The sequence below is a fragment of the Periplaneta americana genome, chromosome 17 (assembly GCF_040183065.1).
Source record: "Periplaneta americana isolate PAMFEO1 chromosome 17, P.americana_PAMFEO1_priV1, whole genome shotgun sequence".
Lineage (NCBI taxonomy): Eukaryota > Metazoa > Arthropoda > Insecta > Blattodea > Blattidae > Periplaneta > Periplaneta americana.
The window spans coordinates 109,896,034-109,920,782 of NC_091133.1; the positions used below are offsets into that span (position 1 = coordinate 109,896,034).

General features: G+C 33.2%; 2 protein-coding genes across 4 annotated transcripts in view; one reads left to right on the forward strand and one right to left on the reverse strand.

Annotated features, from left to right (window-relative positions):
* The window catches only part of LOC138693063 (chymotrypsin-1-like), a 58,650-nt gene extending 35,196 nt beyond the window's left edge, over positions 1 to 23,454 (forward strand). The window contains exons 4-7 of the mRNA XM_069816632.1: positions 6,849 to 6,990; positions 12,501 to 12,614; positions 19,826 to 19,969; positions 23,228 to 23,454. Coding sequence (XP_069672733.1) covers positions 6,849 to 6,990; positions 12,501 to 12,614; positions 19,826 to 19,969; positions 23,228 to 23,389 — 562 coding nt within the window. The 3' untranslated portion in view covers positions 23,390 to 23,454. The remainder of the gene's footprint in view (positions 1 to 6,848; positions 6,991 to 12,500; positions 12,615 to 19,825; positions 19,970 to 23,227) is intronic.
* Positions 1 to 24,749, reverse strand: part of BBS9 (Bardet-Biedl syndrome 9) — a 399,441-nt gene that overhangs the window by 333,102 nt on the left and 41,590 nt on the right. The window lies entirely within an intron of this gene.

Below are 24,749 nucleotides of genomic sequence, written 5' to 3' on the forward strand. Positions count from 1 at the left end.
ATAATAATAATAATATCAAAATTAAAGCAAGTTTAGTTAGCCCTACATGCAATTCTAAATCCCAAACAATATTGCAACAATATGAACCGAAGTAATCTATAAAAATAACAAATCTGTAGCCAAAACTTTTCTGGTAATTTTCGATTTTCCAAAAATAATTGGTTTTAACATGTATAATTAACCATCCTGAAACCGAAAATCGCTTTTTTTGAAATTTTTGTTTGTATGTCTGTCTGTCTGTCTGTCTGTTTGGATGTTTGTTACCTTTTCACGCGATAATGGCTGAACCGATTTATATGAAAATTGGAATATAAATTAAGTTAGGCTATATGGCATTCAAAATACGTTATTTAAAAGGGGGGTTATAATGGGGCTTGAATTAAATAACTCGAAATATCTCGCTTGTTATTGATTTTCATGAAAAATATTACAAAACAAAAGTTTCTTTAAAAATAATTTCCGATAAGTTTTATTCTACACAAAAATTTTTGTAGGACTGATATTTAATGAGATAAATGAGTTTTAAAATTACAATAACAACGCCATATAAGGCGCTGTACTGAAATAAAAATGACTTCGTCTATAAGGGGCCATGGACAACAACAATCGGAAGCTATTAAACATAGCCTACAGAGAATGTTTCTGTGTTTGTATGAAGTAATATCGGAAGCTAATTAATTGTTTAATTATTATTTCACCATTGGAAAGTGTAGTTTCTTTAGATGGACACAATTCTACAATGATATTACAGTAACTTCTGAAACATATAGCAAGTAATATAAAGTATACACATTAAAACTAAATGATATGTTAATCTTCATTAAACTATGGTTGAATGTTTAAATTAAGTAACATATTAAACGATTTATCCTTCTATCAAACACGAATGTTCCCTGGATCAAACGTCCTAATTTAATTATGTAATTACTTTATATTTCTAACAGGTGCAGCGAAACGCACGGGTACGGCTAGTTACCAAAATAATAGAGAAAATTTATACAGGGACATCATTTTATTTTTACTTCAATTTTTATTGTACCTCAGTTTTTTAATGTACTTCACTCCCACCCCCTCTACTAGTGAACTTCCAACCGTTCTCCACACAGAACCAAGCGCATACAGTCAAAGTCGCCTTACGGTCTTAGTAAACACAAACAGTACTGAGTTAGTGAGTATAATACGTTCCAGAAATATGTTCGCTTTCAATATTGAATCATATTCTCGTACAGGTAATGTCGTCCGTTTGCCTATATCGCATCCCGGATTCCCCCACCCACTTCTGCCCGTCCATTTGTGGCTGGGCTGTCTTAGCTCTTTTCTGAAAACATTAATTTCTATTAGGATTTGGACGTCTACGTAATATTATACAACTGTTTAAAATAACTTCAATAAAAAGGCCTCGTTAAGTAACTGTCACGTGATTTCCCTCCTTTCTACGACCCTCGACAAAACCACTTGAACGGACAGTAGATAGCATGTCTGAGTAATTTTATCTTTTCGGATCGGGCAGAAGTGAAGATTGAATTTACAGTACGTAATGTACTCTTTTATAGAGTAGGTACACAATTATTTCAGCATGAGTTAGTAGTACGAAAGACGAAACTGGTAATTGGAGTTACGTACAATAGTATATACTGTAGTGCGATAATATGCAAAAAAGAACTGAACCTGTATATAAATGAACGGCTATCATTTTCAAATATGTGTTTAAATATCCATATTATGATTATTTTTTCAATTTAACTTCATTCTCTATATTGTACGCTAATGTGCTATAGACAGTATAATATGCACTGCATAATGAATACGTCCGAACGGACAGCTCAGTTCGAGAGTAAAAACACTTATTGTTAATATTTTACTGTATTTTGATAAAAGAAAAACCTAATGAAAATTATCAAACTCAAAATCGCGATATTTCCTACTTTACGTAAATGGATAAACTACTTTTCATCCCTCCTATACCTAGTAAAGTGATTTGTTTGTATCTTACGCCAGTATCATCGAACTACAGTGCAGTCCACACCTGTGGAGTAACGGTCAGCGCGTCTGGCCGCGAAACCAGGTGGCCCGGGTTCGAATCCCGGTCGGGGCAAGTTACGTGGTTGAGGTTTTTTCCGGGGTTTTCCCTCAACCCAATACGAGCAAATGCTGGATAACTTTCGGTGCTAGACCCCGGACTCATTTCACCGGCATTATCACCTTCATTTCATTCAGACGCTAAATAACCTAGATGTTGATACAGCGTCGTAAAATAACCCAATAAAATAAAATAAATAAAACTACAGTGGAAGGGGGTATCAAACGGTGTTTCCGGTTCACAACCTTTAAGCCAAAGGTATAGCCAGGTTATTATCAGAAATGTTAGTAAAAATAAAATGACGTCCCTGTATATAAAATGAAACCATATACTGCAATGTTACAGTTTAGGATAGCTCTCAGTGTAAGTAGTCTATTTGACAATCAGCTTTTAAAAGTAGTCAATGTCTGACAGTCCCTTAAGATACAGTATGAGGTAGGGAGTTCCAATGACGAGAAATTGAAACAATGATTGATGAAGAGTATCGGGAAGTGTTATGATGAGGTATACTCAATGTACCGATGGTTTGAGATCGAGTATTTAGGTTATGATTGGAGCATAAATACACAAGACGAAGACGACAGACAACTTGGGGTTGAGGAGTGCACAATTTGAAATAGAAGAGAAAGATAGTGTAAAGTTCTGCGATCGCTGAACTGGTGCCAAGATAGTGATTCGAGAAATGGTGAAATATGATCGTATCATCGTGCATTGCAAACATATCTTTTACACGTATTATAAACTTGTTATAATATTTTGGAGAGTTCGGTGCTTATTTGTTGCATCACGTCACAATAGTCAAAGTGTAGCATTCCGAATGTTTGTACTAATGTTTGTATCAGTGACGCGGGGAAGAAATGCTTCAATCACCTTAACGAGTGAATAGACGAGCAGAATCTTCTTAAATAGTAATATGCGTTACAAGTGCGGTATGTTGAAGTTTTCATGTTCGAGGAAAAGTTTGAAAAAGCGAAACGTAGTTGAGCTTTTTTAATTTCCGAGAAATCAAAGAAAATATACCGCTCGTGTATCGTACATTATTTTGTGCGAAGATCGTTTATTACATACCTGAAAGAGGAATTTCTAATTAGTTGCAATGAAAGCTCCATCTTGGTTTCTGTTCAATAACGGCAAATTTGCTAAACAAAAATATCTATCTTCAACATTGTTGCTTTAAAATGTTTTCTGTGTTTACTATACTCCAGCAGGCCGTCATATACGTCTGTCTTTTTTTCCCCCAGTCCATGATGAGTCTGGACTCTTGTTGATTTTTTCACGGCTTCCTTAATGTTGCTTGCATCACGAATGCAGTAACTTTTGTGCGAGATCGTGCCTATTTGCTTGCTTTCCGCACAAAACCAATACGCGGTAAGTGTGAAATACCACATTCAGTATTCCCAACGTAACACACATAACAATTTCCCTCTTCTTACCGCTTAAGCGCCATATTCATTTTACTGCTTTAGGCTTTTAACATATTATTTTTAGAGACGTTTAACATAGTAATAATTATAAATTGGAAACTTACCACTGCAATTTCACCTAAATTGCACTGTTAATTATTGTTTTTAAATATTTGCAAAAATTAAGTATACTCTACAACACCACAAAAGTTTCTGCATTTGTAATGCAATTAACATTAAGGAAGCCGTGAAAAAATCAACAAGATTCCAAATGCCGATGTTATTACTGCAATATGTTATATAAATAATATTGTTAAAATATTAAAATGAAAAATAAATCATTACATAATCTTACCGTTTGTTTTAAGTTCGCATTTATAGATTGGGGGAAAAAAAGACAGACGTATATCACGGCCTGCTGGAATATAGTAAACACAGAAAACATTTTGTAGCAACAATGTTGAAGATAGATATTTTAGTTTTTAAAAGTTGCCGTCATTGAACAGAAACCAAGATGGAGATTTCATTGCAACTAATTAGAATTTCGTCTTTCAGGTATGTAATAAACGATCTTCGCACAAAAGAATGTACGATACACAAGCGGTATGTTTGTTTTCATGTTCTCGGAAATTAAATAAGATCAAATACGTTTCGCTTTTTCAATCTTTTCATCGAACATGAAAACATCAACATACCGCTCTTGTAACGCATATTACTATAGTGAAGTTGTAGAGTTTACTTAAATTTTGCAAATATTTAGAAACAATAATTAACAATGCATTTTATGTGAAATTGCAGTGGTAAGTTTCCAATTTATAATTATTGCTATATTGAACGTCTCTAAAAATAATATGTTAAAAGCCTAAAGCAGTAAAATGAATGTCGCGCTTAAGCGGTAAGAAGAGGGAAATTGTTATGTGTGTTCGGTTGGGAATACTGAATTTGGAATTTTAGACTTTCCGGGGATTGTTTTGTGCGGAAACCAAGCAAATACGCACGATCTCGCACAAATGTGTTTTATTTGATAATTCCAACTTAATTTGTTATCAATTCGTTTGAAGTACTGGAAAGAATTTGGTTTCAGGTAATGAGGGTCATAATTGTGAACCATACAGTAATCGAATCTTGCAACCTAAACACGTAATTGAAGCGCAAAACGTAAAGCAATTAACAATCCTCAAGTGAAGCGAAGCAAGACTGCGCGAAATGAGTGCATTCACAAAGCGAAATATTACACTGGGGTTTATGCAAATTTACAGACTGTTAAGATTCCACAAATTTCAAGACGTAGGATCCAGAAAACTATAACAAAATAACGTACTAATAGAAAAATATAACAATGATCAATTGTCACTGCCAGATTTCGTGAAGGCTGTCTACCATTATAACATTAAATCAATGACGAAAAGAAAATTGAAATATTTTTTGGAGGACAGTCTGAAACGCTTCGTCGTGTCCTCTGGGTAATGTGAAATGGTTCTAGACCAGCCGTGGCGAAAATGCGACTCACGAGCACATTATGGTTCGCAATGATAGCTGTGCATTTCCTTTTATTCCTACCTTCCCTAACCCCCACCCTCTCTCTCACTGGAGTCAAACTCCGTTCCATTTATATTTGTCTCTGACCTGCGAGTGGCGTATCGTCGCGATGTCTCTCTCGAAACCATGTACCTCTATAAACGCGAAAGTTTCAAGTAGGATGGGAGGACGCATTTTTTTGCTGACAATATGATGAGAATATTAAATGTATGATTTGTTCAAAGTATTACTAGGAAAACGGTTGTATAACATAAAACGGCATTATAAGTTACTACATGTTACTGATGAAACATTAAAAGGTTAAGTGTTGTTATCATTATCATTATCCTCATCATCATCATCATCATCATCATCTCTGTACGTCGATTCCTTTTCAGCAGATGTACGAATAATGTGGTTAGATCTTTAATTTAAACTCACAGATTTACAATGTGATGTTAAATGAAGTTAGATGTAAGAACTTCACAAATGTTGAACTTTTCAAATCTTTGCCAAAAAAATAAATATCCGAATCTTCGTTCTTTCGCTTGCTCTTTTGAAGCCACGTTCGCTACAACTTAGCTACGTTTGTGAAAAATTATTTTCAAGAATGAAAATAGTAAAAACTAAATTTAGATCATGACTGACAGACAAATACCTCCGTGATCAACTACGACTGGTAGTGACATAATTCCTGATTTTGAAACTGTCGCAGAGACATTCTGAAGACAATTAATTTTAGGTTGTGATATTGTGTCCTATGTTTTCTTATTCATTTCTTTCTTCGTTACACGTACTAAACGTTAGTTTGTAACCTTGTACTATATAAAATTATTTTGAAGTGTTTGACTTAAGGAAAATTAAAAACCGTTAATAAGTCAGACAGCTGCTTCACTTCCCCTTCGGGTGTCCGCCTCCCCCCAAAGGTGCTATGCACGTTGCAGCTTACACAGTGGCTCGCCGCACGTTCGTATTCTCGCCACGGCTGTTCTAGACTTGAGTAGAATTCGTGGAATTGCCACGAGATTCGCAAGGTTTACTGTGCACGCGGTATAGACTGTATGAGAAGGGGGAGTGGAACGGAAGGAGTATGCCTCTATGTAAACACTGAGCAGTATACTATGGTTACAATAAAACCTGTATCTTGCATTCAAGAAATATAATGAATGATCATTGAAGTAGGAAATGTCTAAACATGTAAATACACAATTATTTTATAATGAGATATAACACTTAAAATTTAATCAGAAAGCAACGATTTTACAGCTGCAACAGCGGAACTGTCTGTACTATCCAATTCATGAATTACTTCCATTATTTTTCCGTAATGTTCTGCATAATAATTAACAGCATCCAACCACATTCCGCAACGGGTCAAGACTGGCTGCGGGGGTAAGGGTATTCCAGGAGCAATTGTTTGGAACAGCAACACCCTCATTGTAGTATGTTTGATTGAATTCTTGTCTCCACTGAACAAATGTTAAACTTTGACTATTCCAAACATAGTAATGCAAAAACAAGTGCTTACATAGGTATACATTAGCTGTAGCTGCTCTATCTATTTGGACAGGTCGCAACTCTTAACATGAACTGCTGCTACTACGAGACCTGGAGGTCGCTCACCTCCTCTATACTACCGTACATCGGATACCTGATTGCATGCTGCGTGTGGCAATTCAACGAAGTCTAATTATGAGAGTTTACATGTGTCCAACAATTTACCTGTTTCATTTTAGGCGAATTATATTGACGAAATTGTAAACCCTTAGGGGAACTTACAATACCCCACATTGTCCGATCCTCTTAAATTTAAAGAATCGTTCATTCGTGTGCTTTCTATTTTCAAGAACGTATGACCAATGGCTCGTGAGGGCTGGATTCTACTATTGGCATGCCACAAACGTTATTGAAAGATATGTAGGCAACATGAAGATGCATCGCCGCTATGAAACCAAGGGAGACCCTACATACGACATCGGGATCATGGATGTGAGTTTAGATTCATTTCATAGTCAAGCCGCCAGAGTATGTGACACTGGAAATAGCGGTTAAGTTGGTTTCCAGTTTGGAAAACATTGTACTCTGCTTTGACCAATCTCTGAATTATTTCAATTAGACATAATTAATATTGGACTTATGAATAATTGAATTAAAAATTTCATTATTGGTAAAATTGTTCATCACAGTGAATTGCTGGAAGTAATTGCCTTGCTTTTCAAGACAGAGTTTAACCCTTTCACACTATTTTTCAAATATGTCAACTAATATTTTATTTATTTATTTATTTATTTATTTATTTATTTATTTATTTATTTATTTATTTATTTACTTATTTTTTATTTTTTTATTTTTTATTTATTTATTTATTATTTTGCTAATAATTGTAACATAAAATATAATATATACAAACTTTAGCTCGCCTCTGAAAGAGTAGAACTCGTGCTCAGGGGCGGATTCCTGAATTGAAATTAATAATTATACAATACAATTTGTCTTATGTCTACTGTGCAATTATAGTATATAAATTTAAATTTATAATTTTTCAATTTTTATAAAATCCATACATAACTTTTTTAATTTAATACTATTACAATTGACAAGATTAGGATATTTCAATATAAATTTGTTATATATTCTTGGGCCTAAATTACTACTATGATTAAATACTGTAACAGTGTTCCATTTTGGTTCAAACAATCTTAAAGAATTCATACCTTTTGTTTCATAACTATGAGAATACAATTCAAAATTATTTCGATTTTTATGTATGAATTTTATTAATACAATATAATAAATTTGCCTTACGTTAAGTACATTAAAGTCTAGAAACAAATTTTGGGATGGAAAATCAATAGGTTTATGAAGACATATTTTAATTATTTTCTTCTGTAATAAATAAAGTGGATTAAAATTGGATTTAAATTAGCTACCCCATCATATAACTCCATACATAATTACCGATTGAAATAAAGTTAAATATATTGTACGTAAATAACTTATTGATAAGTAATTCCTCAATAAAACAAAATAATATACTATTTTACGTAATTTATTACAAAGGTAATTAATGTGTTGGTTAAATTTTAAATGATTATCGAAAAATTATGCCTAAATACTTAACTTCAGAGGACTCTTTAATAATCGGATATTTACACTGTGTAAGACAAAAATCAGAATTATGGAATTTAATACTTAATATAGATGTAGAAGGTTTGTTACATTTTTCTGATGATGAGAATGGAATAATTATGGTCTTATTTTCGTGGATAGAAAGATAATTTATGTCAAACCATTAAATTTTAATAATGTAATTTTAATAATTTTATTGTACGTAATCAATTATGTTATTTATAAGTCAATTAATATTTTTGTTACATTCCTATTGGTTTGAGTAGAATTTGCTACTTTTATCTCGAAAAAGAAACAGGTAATCAGCCCAATCGAACTCACGACGGTTGCAATTCCGTATCAGCAGTCAAACGCTTCTACTAATAAATTACTTAATAAGTAATATAATGTATTACAATAAATATAATGTAATAGCTAATAAACTACTGCAGTATGGAGACTGATTAACACGAAAATCTGTGTAGGCCTACAGGTTACAATTTACTTAATTAAATTCCGCCTTTTAAGTAAAAACCTTCAGTTATAGCTATACTCTGTTTTCTATAAAGAATAAAACTTCCCACCGTTGAGTTTATACGATAGGAAGGACGGGTTGGGTGTGCTTTACAGTATATCTGTTTGATAGGATGTTCCTACAACGCGTCAACGTTCTTTGTTATCCTCTCTTAGTATAAATGTGATTGTAACCTAGTTAATTTCACTTTTTTTTAAACACATCATTTACAATTACAATTCATTCAAGATTATGGAAATTGTAATTGGAGTGTTGATATTGTTGCGCTTAATAATTAATTTATATCTAATAGAGGACATTGCATACAGTCTGATACCAAAGAAAGTCGTACGTCGTATGTATGTTTATATGATATGATATGATATGATATGATATGATATGATATGATATGATATGATATGATATGATATGATATGATATGATATGATATGATATGATATGATATGATATGATATGATATGATATGATATATGATATATGATATATGATATATGATATATGATATATGATATGATATATGATATGATATGATATGATATGATATGATATGATATGATATGATATGATATGATATATGATATGATATGATATATGATATGATATGATATGATATGATATGATATATGATATGATATGATATGATATGATATGATATGATATGATATGATATGATATGATATGATATATGACATGATATATGATATATGATATGATATGATATGATATGATATATATGATATGATATGACAATGATATATGAAATGATAATTATGATAATGATATGATATGATATATGATATAATATATGATATGATATGATATGATATGATATGATATGATATGATATGATATGATATGATATGATATGATATGATATGATATGATATGATATGATATGATATATGATATGATATATTTATTTCTACAGCTCTTATTTAGTAATGGGTCGCCACAACATCTCTATATTCGTGCTCCCCATCACCTTCTAATTACAATAACACACACAAACTTTAATCGACGTGTGGAGTCATCTTATTTTACCTTTACTACTCGTATTACTTTAACATATACCCTCAATTTGCTCTCTAATCTTTCCCCTTAAAATTTTCCCTTCTATCTAATGAACACCTCACCACTTTTATGGTTTACTCACATTGAAGTACTTCCTATCGTCTAAAATTTTCCTAATTTTAAACTAACTTTTGCTAATACCACAGTCTAGTATAAATACAGTCACGAAGCTCAATACGTAGTAAATATGCATCCATAGATAGTTGGTAACCACTAGGATCGCTAATATCGCCTCATTACAGATAATGCGAAATAGTTCCGACACAGTCTATTGAGAATATATAAAACCTCTGTAACATACGCCACAGTAACACGACAGAATAAATTGAACAACAAGCGAAAACTACGTAGCATCACAGGTTGTCACAGAAAGACAAATGAAGAGATTGGGGTCAAGTGTGGAATACAGGATGTAATAAAACAAAGGAAGGAACAAAAGGATGGAGACAACATATTTTAAGGATGAATGATGACTAATCTGCGGATCCTTAGGAAAAAAAACGTTTTTTTTTTTTCTTGATAACATATAGCTTTCGCACTTAGTATTTACATGTTTCATGAACATTTATGCTCAAGAAAACTCAATTTGAAAATGCCTAAAATAGTTTGACGTTTTTATCTATTTGTGGCTTTTCCAAACCAGTTAGCGAAATTTTAATTTTTTTCCTTCTTTGTGAAGTGATAGCTAAAAAACTTCCAAGTTCTACGTTGTAAAGATAATACAATGACTTTCCTCTTTTTCTATTTCTCTCTCTCTCTCTCTCTCTCTCTCTCTCTGTCTCTGGGTGGAGGAGCGCTTTTATTATTGACTGTTTGAATCTAGATAGCCTTACTGACAATAATGGGAGCAACCAACAGTTTAGAAATTTAAATGCGCTAAGTATTTTGAAATTCAACATGCTAGTCTTTTTTTTTTTCTTTTAGCTGACAAGTAAAGTTTTTCTATCGCCATTTTAATAATGTCGAAAGAAGTGCGTATACATATTTTGACCACTCGACCGCAATTACGAGGGCGTTCAGAAAGTGATTTTCCCTAGAGCCGTTAACAGAAAAAAGCACAAATGCACGAAAAGATTTATTGAAACGGATACAGCAATTGTTGCGCTACTTGCCAACATTTTATTCCCCACTGCAATTGAGACATTTGTCATTTTTCGTGTCTTGTCCATGGTATAAAGCGAGCAGCAGAACAATAAGAGTAGAATTTCCTAAGGTGAATAAATTAATCTCTACAGTAAAGAAAGTTTTCGTTAAGGCACTGTTAAGGATATAGACTTCCAGAGAAGAGCTCCCAGATATTCCTCTGCCACCTCAACCAGTTTTTAGCCGGTGGGGCACATGATTAAAAGCAGCAGAGTATACATTGAGTATTTCATAAAATTTAAAAACGACGTACTTTTGCAAGCTTGAGATATTCTTGCATTCATTTGACCCACAACTGATCTACAAAGTTCAGAAAACATTCCAACAGCAGGCACATATTTCAATGAGATTTTTTCTGGAATTTCAACCAGTTGAATGAAACTGCCTGAAAACGGATTCACTATCCATCTGTCACTGTCGTAATTGCTTTGAGATTTTTTCGGAAAATACTAAAAAAGCTGTTGTTTAAAATTACTTGCTTGCCGTCAAACGCAAACTCAATATTTCTCTATCATACGTAGCTAAATTTTCCGCGAGTTCGTTAATACACTGGAATGAATCAACTTGAAGTGGCGGCCTGAACACCTGTAGGACTTCTAACACATGAGTACAGGCTGTTACAAAAGAAATATTATAATGCTTTCATTCCTCAAATGAGATATAGAAATTCTTATACATTCAGAAATTTAAAATATTATAGTCCAGACACATGATCTGAAGAAATTAATTCATAATTTTAAGCTCAGAAACTTAGAGTAATCATAAACAAAAGCAAAATATATCTTTCGAATTCAATATTTTCTAACGTTAATAGAAAAAAAAGAGTTCAGAAAGTTTGGGGGGGGGGGCAGTGTCCCCATAACTCCGCCTGTGCTCTGGGTCTTACTATATTATCTTGAACTTGCAAACTACTATTCAAAGAATTTAAGTGTTCGAAAATATCAGCAAGGAGAGCCCGTCTGAGAAGACAAAGAAAATTGGAAAATAGATTTGCATAAACCAGTTTCTCGTCTTGCATGCACAAGCACATAAAAATGTTCTGTTCTTAACTTAAACATTTTTTTCAAAGCGTTACTCCACGAAAGCCGAAGTACTTTCGTGTGATAAAGAAGATTTTCTTATAACGAACACATTTCTTCAGAAATGTTGCCCAAAGTACGACTTTACAACGCACTTCCATTGGTGGAATTTACCACTTTATATTGAACTAATACCGCAGCGCCAAGATGGTAATAGTTCGAGTACTAACGATGTTCACTTAATACTGTATTTCGTGTCATTATTACACCATATACTTCTATTTTTGTCGTTCTTTTGGTGGTATCAAATGGTTTTATTTCCGATTTTACAATGATCTGTAATTTTTGAACAGGGTTAAGTGCCGGTACAGTAGGGTGGGAAGGGTCGCAAAAGAAACTCTGGCCCAAAAGTGGGTTACACCTTCAGAAAATTTGGGAACCACTGGTCTACAGTATCTATCCAATGATGAATGTCGACAGTGAGTAACATCTGTAGTTTAGAGAGATGTTTCAGGAAATATATTGAAATCAAACATTGCGACAATGTGTAACTATAACATTAAATGGTACTCCATATTATTTGCTGTATTGTTGTAACAGCTTGGCCATCTATTTTTCTGTAGGTTACGGAGTCCTTTGAATTCAACGCGGCAATCCATCCAGTTGTATTGCCGAGGTTCCATCGAAGGATAAAACCTGGTACAAAAGCTGTCGCCATCGGCTGGGGTTTGAGCCAGGTTTGTATTATTATATCAAGTACTTTATTTAAAGTGTAATCGTAAGATCGTTGCAGCCACCGACATAGCTCAGTCAGCAGAGACGCTTACCTGCTGATCCGGACCTGCGCTCTGCTATCTGCGCTGATTACCTGATCGGGTTTTTACTGAGGTTTTACTCAACCGTAAGACAAATGTCAGAAAATCTATGGCCAATCCTCGGACTCATCTCGCTATCACTAATCCCAACGATGCTGAATGACCTAGTAGTTGATACAGCGTCGTTAAATAACCAACTAAAAAAAGTCGTGACTCAATTTGTATACAATATTTTATAATAGAACGATAAATATCCAAGGATATTTAATAGAAAAACAAAATTATTTAAAGTTACATTTTAACCCTTAAATTGACAATGTATCCTATAGGATACAACAGGTTGATAAACTATATGCTACAATTTTAATCTATACTAATAATAAATCTGTAGCCGAAATTTTTCTGCTAATTTTCGATTTTCCAAAAATAATTGGTCCTAACATATATAATTAACCACCCTGAAACCGAAAATCGCTTTTTTGAAATTTTTGTTTGTATGTCTGTCCTTCTGTCTGTCTGTCTGTCTGTATGTTTGTTCCCTTTTCACGCGATAATAGCTGAACCGATTCATATGAAAATTGGAATATAAATTAAGTTAGTTGTAACTTGGATTTTAGGTTATATTTCATTCAAAATACTTTATTTAAAATGGGGGTTATAAGGGGGCCTGAATTAAATTAATCGAAACATCTCGCTTATTATTGATTTTGCTGAAAAATATTACATAACAAAAGTTTCTTTGAAAATAATTTGCGATAAGTTTTATCCTACGCAAAATTTTGATAGGACTGATATTTAATGAGATAAATGAGTTTTAAAATTACAATAACAACGCCATCTAAGGCGCTGTACTGAAATAAAGACAAATGACTTCGTCTGTAAGGGTCCTTGGACAACAAAATCGAAAGCTATTAAACATAGCCTAAGAGAATATTTCTGTGCTTGTATGAAGTAATATCTGAAGCTAATTATACTAACTACAAAATTATTATTATTATAATTATTATTATAATTATTAAAACTAAATGATATGTCAATCTTCATTAAACTATGGTTGCATGTAATAACAATTAAGAAACATGTTAAAGGAATTGACATTGCACCAAATGATTGCTCTCTGGATCAAAATGATCGCATTTTAATTATTTAAATACAATTTAAATTAAGTGGCATATTAAACGATTTATCCTTCTATCAAACACGAATGTTCCCTGGATCAAACGTCCTATTTTAATTATGTAATTACTTTATATTTATTTCTAACAGGTGCAGCGGAGCGTACGGGTACGGCTAGTAATATAATAAATTAAAGTAGTAAAGATACAAATTGTTGTGTGATTTTCTTCACTCGTATTCTAAATGCATTCTTTACTCTGATTGGTACCTTCTATTCACAAAGTCATTATTTGTGTGGGATAACCGTATGTTAACAATGTAACTTTAAGCAGATATGGCTTTCAGGTAGTAGGTAGCTCCCTGTAAGGCAGGTTTGAATAATTTAAAGGAAAAATTGTTCCAGGGTCGAGTATCGATCCTGGGACCCTTCGCTTAGCGCACGAATGCTCTACCGACTGAGCTACCACAGGCACACACAAAACACCGTCGAAATTTTTCCTTTATATCCACACAACTCTGAAACGGGCTGACAAGACGCTAAAACCCAACTTTGAGTGCACACAAATTGTGTGACTTACTGTGGCATCCTGTTAACGTATCTCCAGTAATTAATATATTATGCAAATCTGGCTTTCAAGTAGTAGCTCCCTGTGAAGCAGGTCTGAATAATTTCAAGGAAAAATTGTCACACAGAATTTGTGTGCACTTAAACTTGGGTTCTGGCTTCTTGTCAGCCCGTTTGAGTTGTGTGGATATAAAGGAAAAATTGCGACGGTGTCGTGTATGGTTCCTGGGGTAGCTCAAGCGCTAGGGCATTCGTGCGCTAAGCGAAGACTCCCGAGATCGATACCCGACTCCGGAACAATTTTTCATTGAAATTATTCAATGTAACTTTAGGTTCATTCATAATTCGTTTTATTTTCGGCATATGTGATTTGTTCGTCGCGTGTCGAAAATATCCTCCACGTTGTATCCAGAATATAATAAAATATTTGTGACATTCTTCTACAAAAAATTTCCAAAAATATATGTAGGCCTCCTTCCAAGTAATGCAAGTTTTGTTCTATAAACACATAAGCGACTGGTAAATAAAACAAGGTTCACTTAGAGTTGTGAATTGTAAACTGAAAGTTAACGGATTCCTTCTTCTGTTGTTATTAATATTAATTCCACTTTAATATTCCATTTTAAGAATAACGGCAGGCCATACTTCATACTTTGGTATAGAAACGGTTTGAGGATCCAACGTAGTGTACATCCCCAATATGGATTCCAGTGATTCCATTGAAGGGAGGTGTAGAAAGTCAGAGATTTGGCTGAGTAGTGAAATAAATTATTATAGTCGCGTCTCTGTTATTTCCGTCGTGACTCCTCCTCTTTGCTTACCCCTTAGAAAGTGAAGGCTCTATTAAGTTTGGGTAGGTAGTATCGTTCGCCATTTTTGTTCTTTCGTTGCCAAACTTCCAGCCGAGAAATCTATTTGGCCCACCGTTAAACATTATTAGTCTTCAACTCCTACGATAACAAATCGATTCTCATAGGAGCTACGATATGATAAGTTTAACAATGCAGCAAACAGCTTTCTTTTAACGCCAACGAAAGAATCAAAATGGTGGGCCATTATATTCATTATTTATCGAGCCTTAGGTACTGCATAACGTCATCAGCAGCGAATGACACGATTCACACGTTTAAATGTAGCCTACCTGCAACGTGATTGGACGACGGATATAAGAGCGACGGGAGTATAAGTCTAAACGTACGAGTAACTTAAGAATGTGGGCAACATTTTTCGTATGTCTAAATATGAGGTAGCCTCGCGAGTGGATCTGGAATTTTAAGATTATTGCCTATTTTGTTTATTAACCATTAATTTAACAATTTTAGAATATGTAACATGAAAGATGGTAGAGATTTTATAGTACCCTGAAATACCTGTTTTGCTCTTTAGTGCCTATTTCATGTGCTTATTTGCAAATAATATTTTTAAATTTCGGTTATACTGTATAATATTATAACAATAGGAGACAAAAACACAACAACGCACATGCCTTCATGTGCTGTGTACACTGTCAAAATGATATCAATATTTTAAATCATAAGCAGATGTTTCAAAACTTCTCAATTTATCACAAAACCATTTCTACTAGTCTTACTACAAACAACATAAAATAATCAGAAGTCAAGCAAATTTTGTTTTCTTCTTTATTCTGAGTTTTTTAAGTTGAGATAAGATGCTTAGAGAAGAATCATCAAAGAGTACGCCTGTACGATAGTAGCCCCTCCTGGGAAGCAAAACTAAATCATTAATGTTTACCTTAAGACTTAATTTATCCTCTGATTGAGGTTCTGGCTGATATGTACATCTATTATTATCAGACAGTAAATCTTACTTGACGATATGTATCAGAGAAAGAACAATTATTGTTTGTATGCATCTGAAGTCTGACTAGTGTAATATGTAGCTAATCGGCGATGTATGCAATGGAGAGAGAAAGGAACTGGCCATTCTATCCCACTATCTCCTTGCCTAGTTGCCTCATAAATAATGCCTTCTAGGTATCACTTGTGAAGTTCAGACATGTCCTCGGACAGATGACTAAACAACAACAATGACAACAACACCTAATTATCTTGGAAATTATCCTTCTTTAAATATGTTGGAAATTAGACTAGATGCCCAATTAACTTGGCAACATCATATTAAAACATATTTGTAGTAAACTGTCTAGTGATTTATATTTACTTCGTAATCTTAAAGGTATGGTGCTGAAACCCTCCTTAAGGGTAGAGGATGGTATTTTTTTTAACTTTTTTTCTATTTGGTGTAAAATATTAATTTGTTGTATGTGGAGAGCTCATAGCTGTGGCAACTCAACCAAATAAAATTATTTTGAAAAAAAAATTATTTGGGGTCCCAAATTTGAAAAAAAAAAAAAACAATGCAGGATTCTACTAAAACAGATATATCTAAACCGTTTTTAAAGATAGATTCAAACAGTTTTTTTGCAATGTATTTCAAGACGCATGTTCTACAAACTGTCTGTAAGAGAATTTTGATATTAGTCCCTACGTTTGTAAAATAAACAATTAAAATTTAATAACAATTTTCTGATTTCCTTTCTTGCAAACAAACGGACGTATTTTTAAAATGAAATCAATTAACAAAATTCTGTTACAGAGAAAAGTTTCCTAATAGCCTAAAGAATGTGTGTTCTAAATTTCATGCATGTATCTTTAATAGTTCAGAAATTATACCCATTTTTGTCTCACAATGTAGCAAAAAAAAAAATGAAGTTACTGGAAACCGATAAAAGCGAGCGTGTGATTAAAAAATCCATAGCGCAGGAAGTTTAAAAATGACGTCTCAACATCCGATAAGGGCACAAATACCCACAAAATGTTATGCAATGCATTCCAAACATATTAAAGGGTACTTAAAGAAACAATTTTTTTTTTTGAAAATTTAATTTACCAGAAACAACAATAAAAGTGGGCGAGTGATTTAAAAATCCATAACGCAGGAAGTTTAAAAATGGCGACTCAACATCCGATAAAGGCACAAATACCCACAAAATGTTATGCAATGCATTCCAAACATATTAAAGGGTATTTAAAGAAACAATTTTTTTTTTTTAAATTTAATTTACCAGAAACTACAATAAAAGTGGGCGAGTGATTTAAAAATCCATAACGCAGGAAGTTTAAAAATGGCGACTCAACATCCGATAAAGGCACAAATACCCACAAAATGTTATGCAATGCATTCCAAACATATTAAAGGGTATTTAAAGAAACAATTTTTTTTTGAAAATTTAATTTACCAGAAACAACAATAAAAGTGGGCGAGTGATTTAAGAATCCATAACGCAGGAAGTTTAAAAATGGCGACTCAACATCCGATAAAGGCACAAATACCCACAAAATGTTATGCAATGCATTCCAAACATATTAAAGGGTATTTAAAGAAACAATTTTTTTTTTGAAAATTTAATTTACCAGAAACAACAATAAAAGTGGGCGAGTGATTTAAGAATCCATAACCCAGGAAGTTTAAAAATGGCGACTCAACATCCGATAAAGGCACAAATACCCACAAAATGTTATGCTATGCATTCCAAACATATTAAAGGGTATTTAAAGAAATAATTTTTTTTTTTTTAAATTTAATTTACCAGAAACAACAATAAAAGTGGGCGAGTGATTTAAAAATCCATAACCCAGGAAGTTTAAAAATGGCGACTCAACATCCGATAAAGGCACAAATACCCACAAAATGTTATGCTATGCATTCCAAACATATTAAAGGGTATTTAAAGGAACATTTTTTTTTTTTTTTTTTAAATTTAATTTACCAGAAACAACAATAAAAGTGGGCGAGTGATTTAAAAATCCATAACGCAGGAAGTTTAAAAATGGCGACTCAACATCCGATAAAGGCACAAATACCCACAAAATGTTATGCTATGCATTCCACACATATCACAGAGTATTTTAAATATTTTGTTTTTTTTTTTTAATTTACTCATTTTTCACCAAAAAATACCATCCTCTCCCCTTAAGAGTTGCATGATTTTCCTACTTTCAGAGCACAGTAAAGTATGGGCTCTTACTCTGGGGTAATTATGTAAATATTAACAAAGTGTTCCTTTTGCAAAAGAAGGCTGTGAGGATAATAACTAATTCCAATCCCATGGACCATTGCTGACTTTTGTTTGTGAACGATTAATGACTGTCACATGTTCATAGAATCTGACTTTGTTAGTGTATATCTATGACAAGAAAGAAATTTATTCTGTTAGAGGAGATGTGCATAGCCATGACACTAGACAAATCAATTGCTTTAATAAAAAATTCGTTCGGCTGTGTAAGTTTATGAATAATAATGAACGTATGCCTTAAAGGTGGCAAATAAATTTCCATTAAAATTGTTTTATTTATCTAAGTCACTGTCGACCTGGTTGGCGAGTTGGTATAGCGCTGGCCTTCCATGCCCAAGGTTGCGAGTTCGATCCCGGGCCAGACCGATGGCATTTAAGTGTGCTTAAATGCGACAGGCTCATGTCAGTAGATTTACTGGCATGTAAAAGAACTCCTGCGGGACAAAATTCCGGCACATCCGGCGACGCTGATATAACCTCTGCAGTTGCGAGCGTCGTTAAATAAAATATAACATATAACATCTAAGTCACTTTTTACACGTCGAGTATCAGACAGGCTTCTAACCAAGGCATTTTATGACATCAATGATTTTCTCAATGTTGAAAGTCATATGTTACACTTAAAAAATATTTTGTGACACCGATGTTTATAGGCCTAATTATTAATAATAGAGTGTGACATTGTATAGGGCAGAAACATGGACATTACGACGAAGTTTAGAGAAGCGAATACAAGCATTTTGAATGTAGATATGGAGAAACATTTAATGGAAAAACTACCCAGCACTAACAGCGAGAGTCATAGACAAAATCTAGGAGAATAAATTACTGATTGATTTCTTCCTTCCTTCCTTCCTTCCTTCCTTCGTTCGTTCCTTCCTTCCATCCTTCCTTCCTTCCTTTCTTTCTTTCTTTCCTTCTTCCTTCCTTTCTTTCTTCTTTTCTTTCTTCCTTCTTTCTTTCTTTCTTTCTTTCTATCTTCCTTTCTTCCTATCTTTCTTTCTTTCTTACTTTCTTTTTTTCTTTCTTTTTCTTTCTTTCTTTCTTCCTTTTTTTCTTCCTTCCTTTCTTTCTTCTTTTCTTTCTTTCTTCCTTTCTTTCTATCTTCTTTTCTTTCTTTCTTCCTTCCTTCCTTTCTTTCTTTCTCTCTTTCTTACTTTCTTTTATTTCTTTCTCTTAGTTTAACCTCTCCCTTTTAGGTTCATTTATACGACACACTCCACCCAGACCATACAATTTCTGTAATAAAAACTTTTGCAACAACCCAATATAATCCAATGTGAACCCTTCATTGTGCTGCTGACTATTTCAGAATTAGAAGTGCTTAGTAATTAAATTGTGTGTTTCATTCAACAGTTCAAACCGACAAGAGAATACCCATTAATACTGCAAGCATTGGAAGTGGTTACCATCGGAACCCGTCGATGCAGAACAATGTGGAAGGAGTTGAACAAAACGATATGTGCCGTCGGTAAAAGCGATTCAGAGAATGGCTGCATCGTAAGTTGAATAATGTGTTTTATAATACAGCTATAGATGAGAGTCACAGTAGTTGCCATGGGAACTGCTAGCATAAATCATACTGGCCAGAATATAAATGTTTACACTAATATTTCCTAATGTGGCAATTTCCTTCCGATTTTACAATTGAAAGACACACTTTTTCTGCACCGAAATAAAACAATTCAATATGAGTACGGCAAATTAAATTTTATTCACTTTGATTACGTAATGTGGACTTTACATCACTCATAAAAATGTTGTAAACACATTCATTACGCAACTAGTTAGTTCATGATAATTATATTACTCAGCTAGTTGGATAATAATAGTGCTATTACCTAATTGATGAAGCACACATTAAATGAAATAAAATGGAATTAATTTTATTTATTGTAAACATTCATATCTCACGCGAAATTTTCATAGTACTAAACATCAATTCCAGAATTTATAGCATTTGCAATATCTCAATTCTCGTTTGAATTCATTTTAACAATGTTTGTTTATTTCTCCTAGTACTGCTGTTCGTCTGTTATAAACAAAAAACTATCGTGTTCAAAACTGGTAAAGCGAACATAAACAAATAATAATAATAATAATAATAATAATAATAATAATACAATCGCCTCTCCACAAAAGATGTGTTCTATATTAATAAAAATGATACAATTATTTTTACAAAAATATTACCTTTTTATCAAAGTGAATAAAACTTACGATATAGGGTACTTATCGTAATTTCATATCATAATAACTTCCCAAATTCGGTTTGTCATAAGAAACGTTACAATACTCATATTGTAAATAACTATTTCAGCTCTGTTTTTCCGCACTAGAATACTTTACCGCTCTGCATTTTCAATTACTTACTTATGGCTTTTAAGGATTCCTGAGGTTCATTTCCGGCCTCTCACAAGCCCGCCATCGGTCCCTATCCTGAGCAAGATTAATCCAGTCTCTACAATCATATCCCACCTCCCTCAAATCCATTTTAATATTATCCTCCCATCTACGTCTCAGCCTCCCCATAGACCTTTTTTGAGGCTTCGTAACAAGCTGGTTTTTACGGTGATGGGTTATTAGCCCTTCGTCCAATCCCAAGCTGGAGGACCACCCCTTATCGGCTCCCTTCCATATCTGGAGGCCGTCTCCTCTATCCGCAACCCGAGAACGCGCCATGCTGAGGTGATAGGAACCTAGAATACATAGGCATTTTCAATTATACATCTTAAATGGATTTTATACAATTTAAACGCAATCAAATTGCAGCACTTGGATGTATCAGTATTGTGACTCAAATTTAGCGAACATTTAACATTGAATAAGTAGACCATAAAGCTGAAGTCTTCATTAATTTAGATTTTTTCTAGGAAATACTCAAAACATAACATTTCGTATAATTATGAACTATTGGTATTCTCTCTTATAGGCCTATCGTTTTCTACATTTTTCAAGAAGCAATTGGTTTATCACTCTCTTTGCTGCTTCAGCAATATCTAGTGCAGTTCCCTCAATTCTTTTTCACTTTCTTGAATTTCCATAATAATTTGTATTATTTTCCGCATTATTGAAATAAACGGAACAGATGCGTTAAATATAAGAATATGCAAAGCGACAAAAAGATCAACGGAAGTAGCGTTTCGATCAATAACATTATCGATATATATCGTTTTATTATGCTGCCAACCAACGAATATTGTTGTAAAATAGTTTGATTTTAATCATGCGGCAATTTCGAATGCTATAGTTAAATATAAAAAATAAGTAGATCAAATTATTCCTGTTGGCTTAAAATATATGCCTAGAATTGTAAATTATGAAATTATAAAGAGAACCATTTTACTTGTTCTATCCATGAATACAGATACGTTCTATGGTTTTTTTTTGTTTTTTTTATGTGATTATGGTTTATTTAGGAGTGAAATGTTCTGCAAAACATGTAATTCCGGGATGAGTTTGAAGAAATGTAAAAGTAAACGATTTGCACTCATGTGGAGATGTCAATGGAAAATGCTAGGTGTTAAATGATAAACACAGGAACATCGTGTCTTAGCACTCTGTGAAATCACTTGTATAACGGAGAAAATGAAACGGAACATCTCCAGTAAGTTCCATGGTAAAATGCTTGCTTTTACACCAATTGTTTTGTTTAATTTTTTGGTCCAAGGAAAAATACTACCTAGTAAAAAAGAAGGGCTTTTGTGAAATACTAGTAGTAGTACTTGTAGTATAAATAGAGTAAAATTAGTATTTTACGTGGTAGAATGTTTTAAGTTTTAAGTTTACTTTTGGTTTGTTTCTTTAACTTAATTTTGAATGAAATATAATACATTGTATTCAAAGGTGACTAATATGAACTTAATTTCATTGTTATTTTTATTAAATGATACATGTTTGTAGTATGCTTTAGTTTTGTTAAGATGGCATACTTGATATAATTATCGAAAGTATACAATATATAATCGATACTATGAAATACTCGGGGTGGGTCCTATAAATAAAGTTAAAATAAAAGCAACAATTACTAATTAAAAAGGTTATCTGACCATGGCAACAAACTAACAAATGCTGATCGATTCGCGTCTTCTAGACTTGTGAGAATTTAAGCGAAATATTGTACTATAATTTTATGTTATAAAATTAAGGTTGTATAAAAATAGCATTTAACCTACGTGTAGAAAAGCTCATTGCAATCCTCGTATTATTATTATTATTATTATTATTATTATTATTATTATTATTATTATTATTATTATTATTATTATTATTATTAAATAAAATCTAAATCTAAATCTAAATATGCAATCTGGTGAACTTCGGTTTGCAACCAACGACACACATATGTGTAAATGCAAGCCTTTCTACACTAGTATTACAATATAGCTACGTACTTTTTCATACTCTATACTGATAAGTGTTATGCATTTAGTTATAAGTAGACCGGAGATCTTCATGCAGCTGTATGTTTTTATTGAATTGGCATATTGGAAAAGTAGAAGTGGATCTCTCCCGATCATGATTTTTATGTCGGAATGAAGAAAACTTTAATTTGCAAAATGCATATTTCTACGGTTTTCTCTTTTAAATGCATACATACTTTCTTTTTGCATATTTAGAAGCATAAATTAGCATCATTTCTTGTTTTCCCCGATTTATTATCTAGAAAATAAACTAAAATCATTAAGGAAGGTGGAAATCGTGAAATTACAACATTCGTTACTTTTTTCGGATTTTTTAAATGTTTTTTGTTCAAAGGGCGACTCTGGAGGGCCCATGATGGTGGGAAATGTCCAGTGGGGCATGATATTTCGTAGTACTGCCAACTGCACAGGAGGGGGTCCAATTAAGTTCCTGGAAATATCTCGCTTTACGAAGTGGATTAGACGCTTCAGCAAGATTCCACGTCAGAATAACTGAAGCAGAAGGACGTCCACAACACTGTTTGAAATGCTTATATTGAAGTTTTGAAATAAAAGATTTTTACGCCTCTAAGTTGTTGATTTTTTTATTTCTGTTGGTCGGTCAGAAACTATGTCTGAACTCAGTGACACAAAGCAGCAGTTGGAACAGCAAAGAGCTTCGTGGAGGTCATTGCTGTAAATATCTTGATTTCTGAACAAAAGAAAGCAGCAAAACCATTGCGTCAATCATCAGACAGTAATGTCTTGTGGCACACATAGGAGGAGTGGATCAGGACAGCACGTTTGCACATCTCCTTTTTATGTTAGGTTAGAGTAATTTTAACTGTACGCTTCACTCGTGGTTAGGTTAGGTTAGGTTAGGTTAGGTTAGGTTAGGTTAGGTTAGGTTAGGTTCTTTTCAAACTGAAATGACGAGTGAAGCGTACAGTTAAAATTACTCTAACCTAACCTAACCTAACCTAACCTAACCACGAGTGAAGCGTACAGTTAAAATTACTCTAACCTAACCTAACATAAAAAGGAGATGTGCAAACGTGCTCTCCTGATCCACTCCTCACATAGGGACGTCGCAACACAATCGATATAAGTATGCTGTAATATCGATGCATAACTTGAGATATCAACTATTGGATTTGATAATGAGATTTCGATACTTTCCTGGTATCGACAAAAAATATCTTCGAAACAAAAGTACTGAAAGCGGGAAGACGAATCTGATTTGCAGTTAACCAATGTATAGTAACACCGATATCCATGTTTCTGCCCCATAAAATGCACAGTTCACACAAAGAACTTCAGTAGTCTATTCCTTAGTTCTTTTTCCAGAGATCCGCATAAAATGCTCTTTTTTCTATTAAAAGTTTCCTTATCACTTATTAAGTTGCGAATTCGCAATGCGAAACTCATGAAATAACTGAAAAATTCAAGTTTACTAAAATACACGTGAATTTTGCTACAATTGTGCTACAGATATAATAGAAAAAAGGAAGATGTTATTTGAAATAATAATTATAACATATTATAAAGAGAAATCATTTAATTACAACGAACATGTTCACTATTATTCACAGCTATAATAGACGCTTTATGTCTGCAAACGGCAAGGAATAGAGTTGAATTCAGAAAATTACAAAATAATTTTAAAGTAAAACGTGATGAAATAAATACAAAATAATGGTCACTAAAATTAGGCCTACTTAAGTCCAAATAGGTTTACCAATCGGGAAATTAGTTATATTACAGATTAATTATAATGTGAGAAAAATTATGTTCAGTTAAATTCACGCGAATTTAGTTCAAATTGGCTCTTGAGCGAGTTACAGAAAATTATGAGGAAATTGAGTTTCAGCTCTATT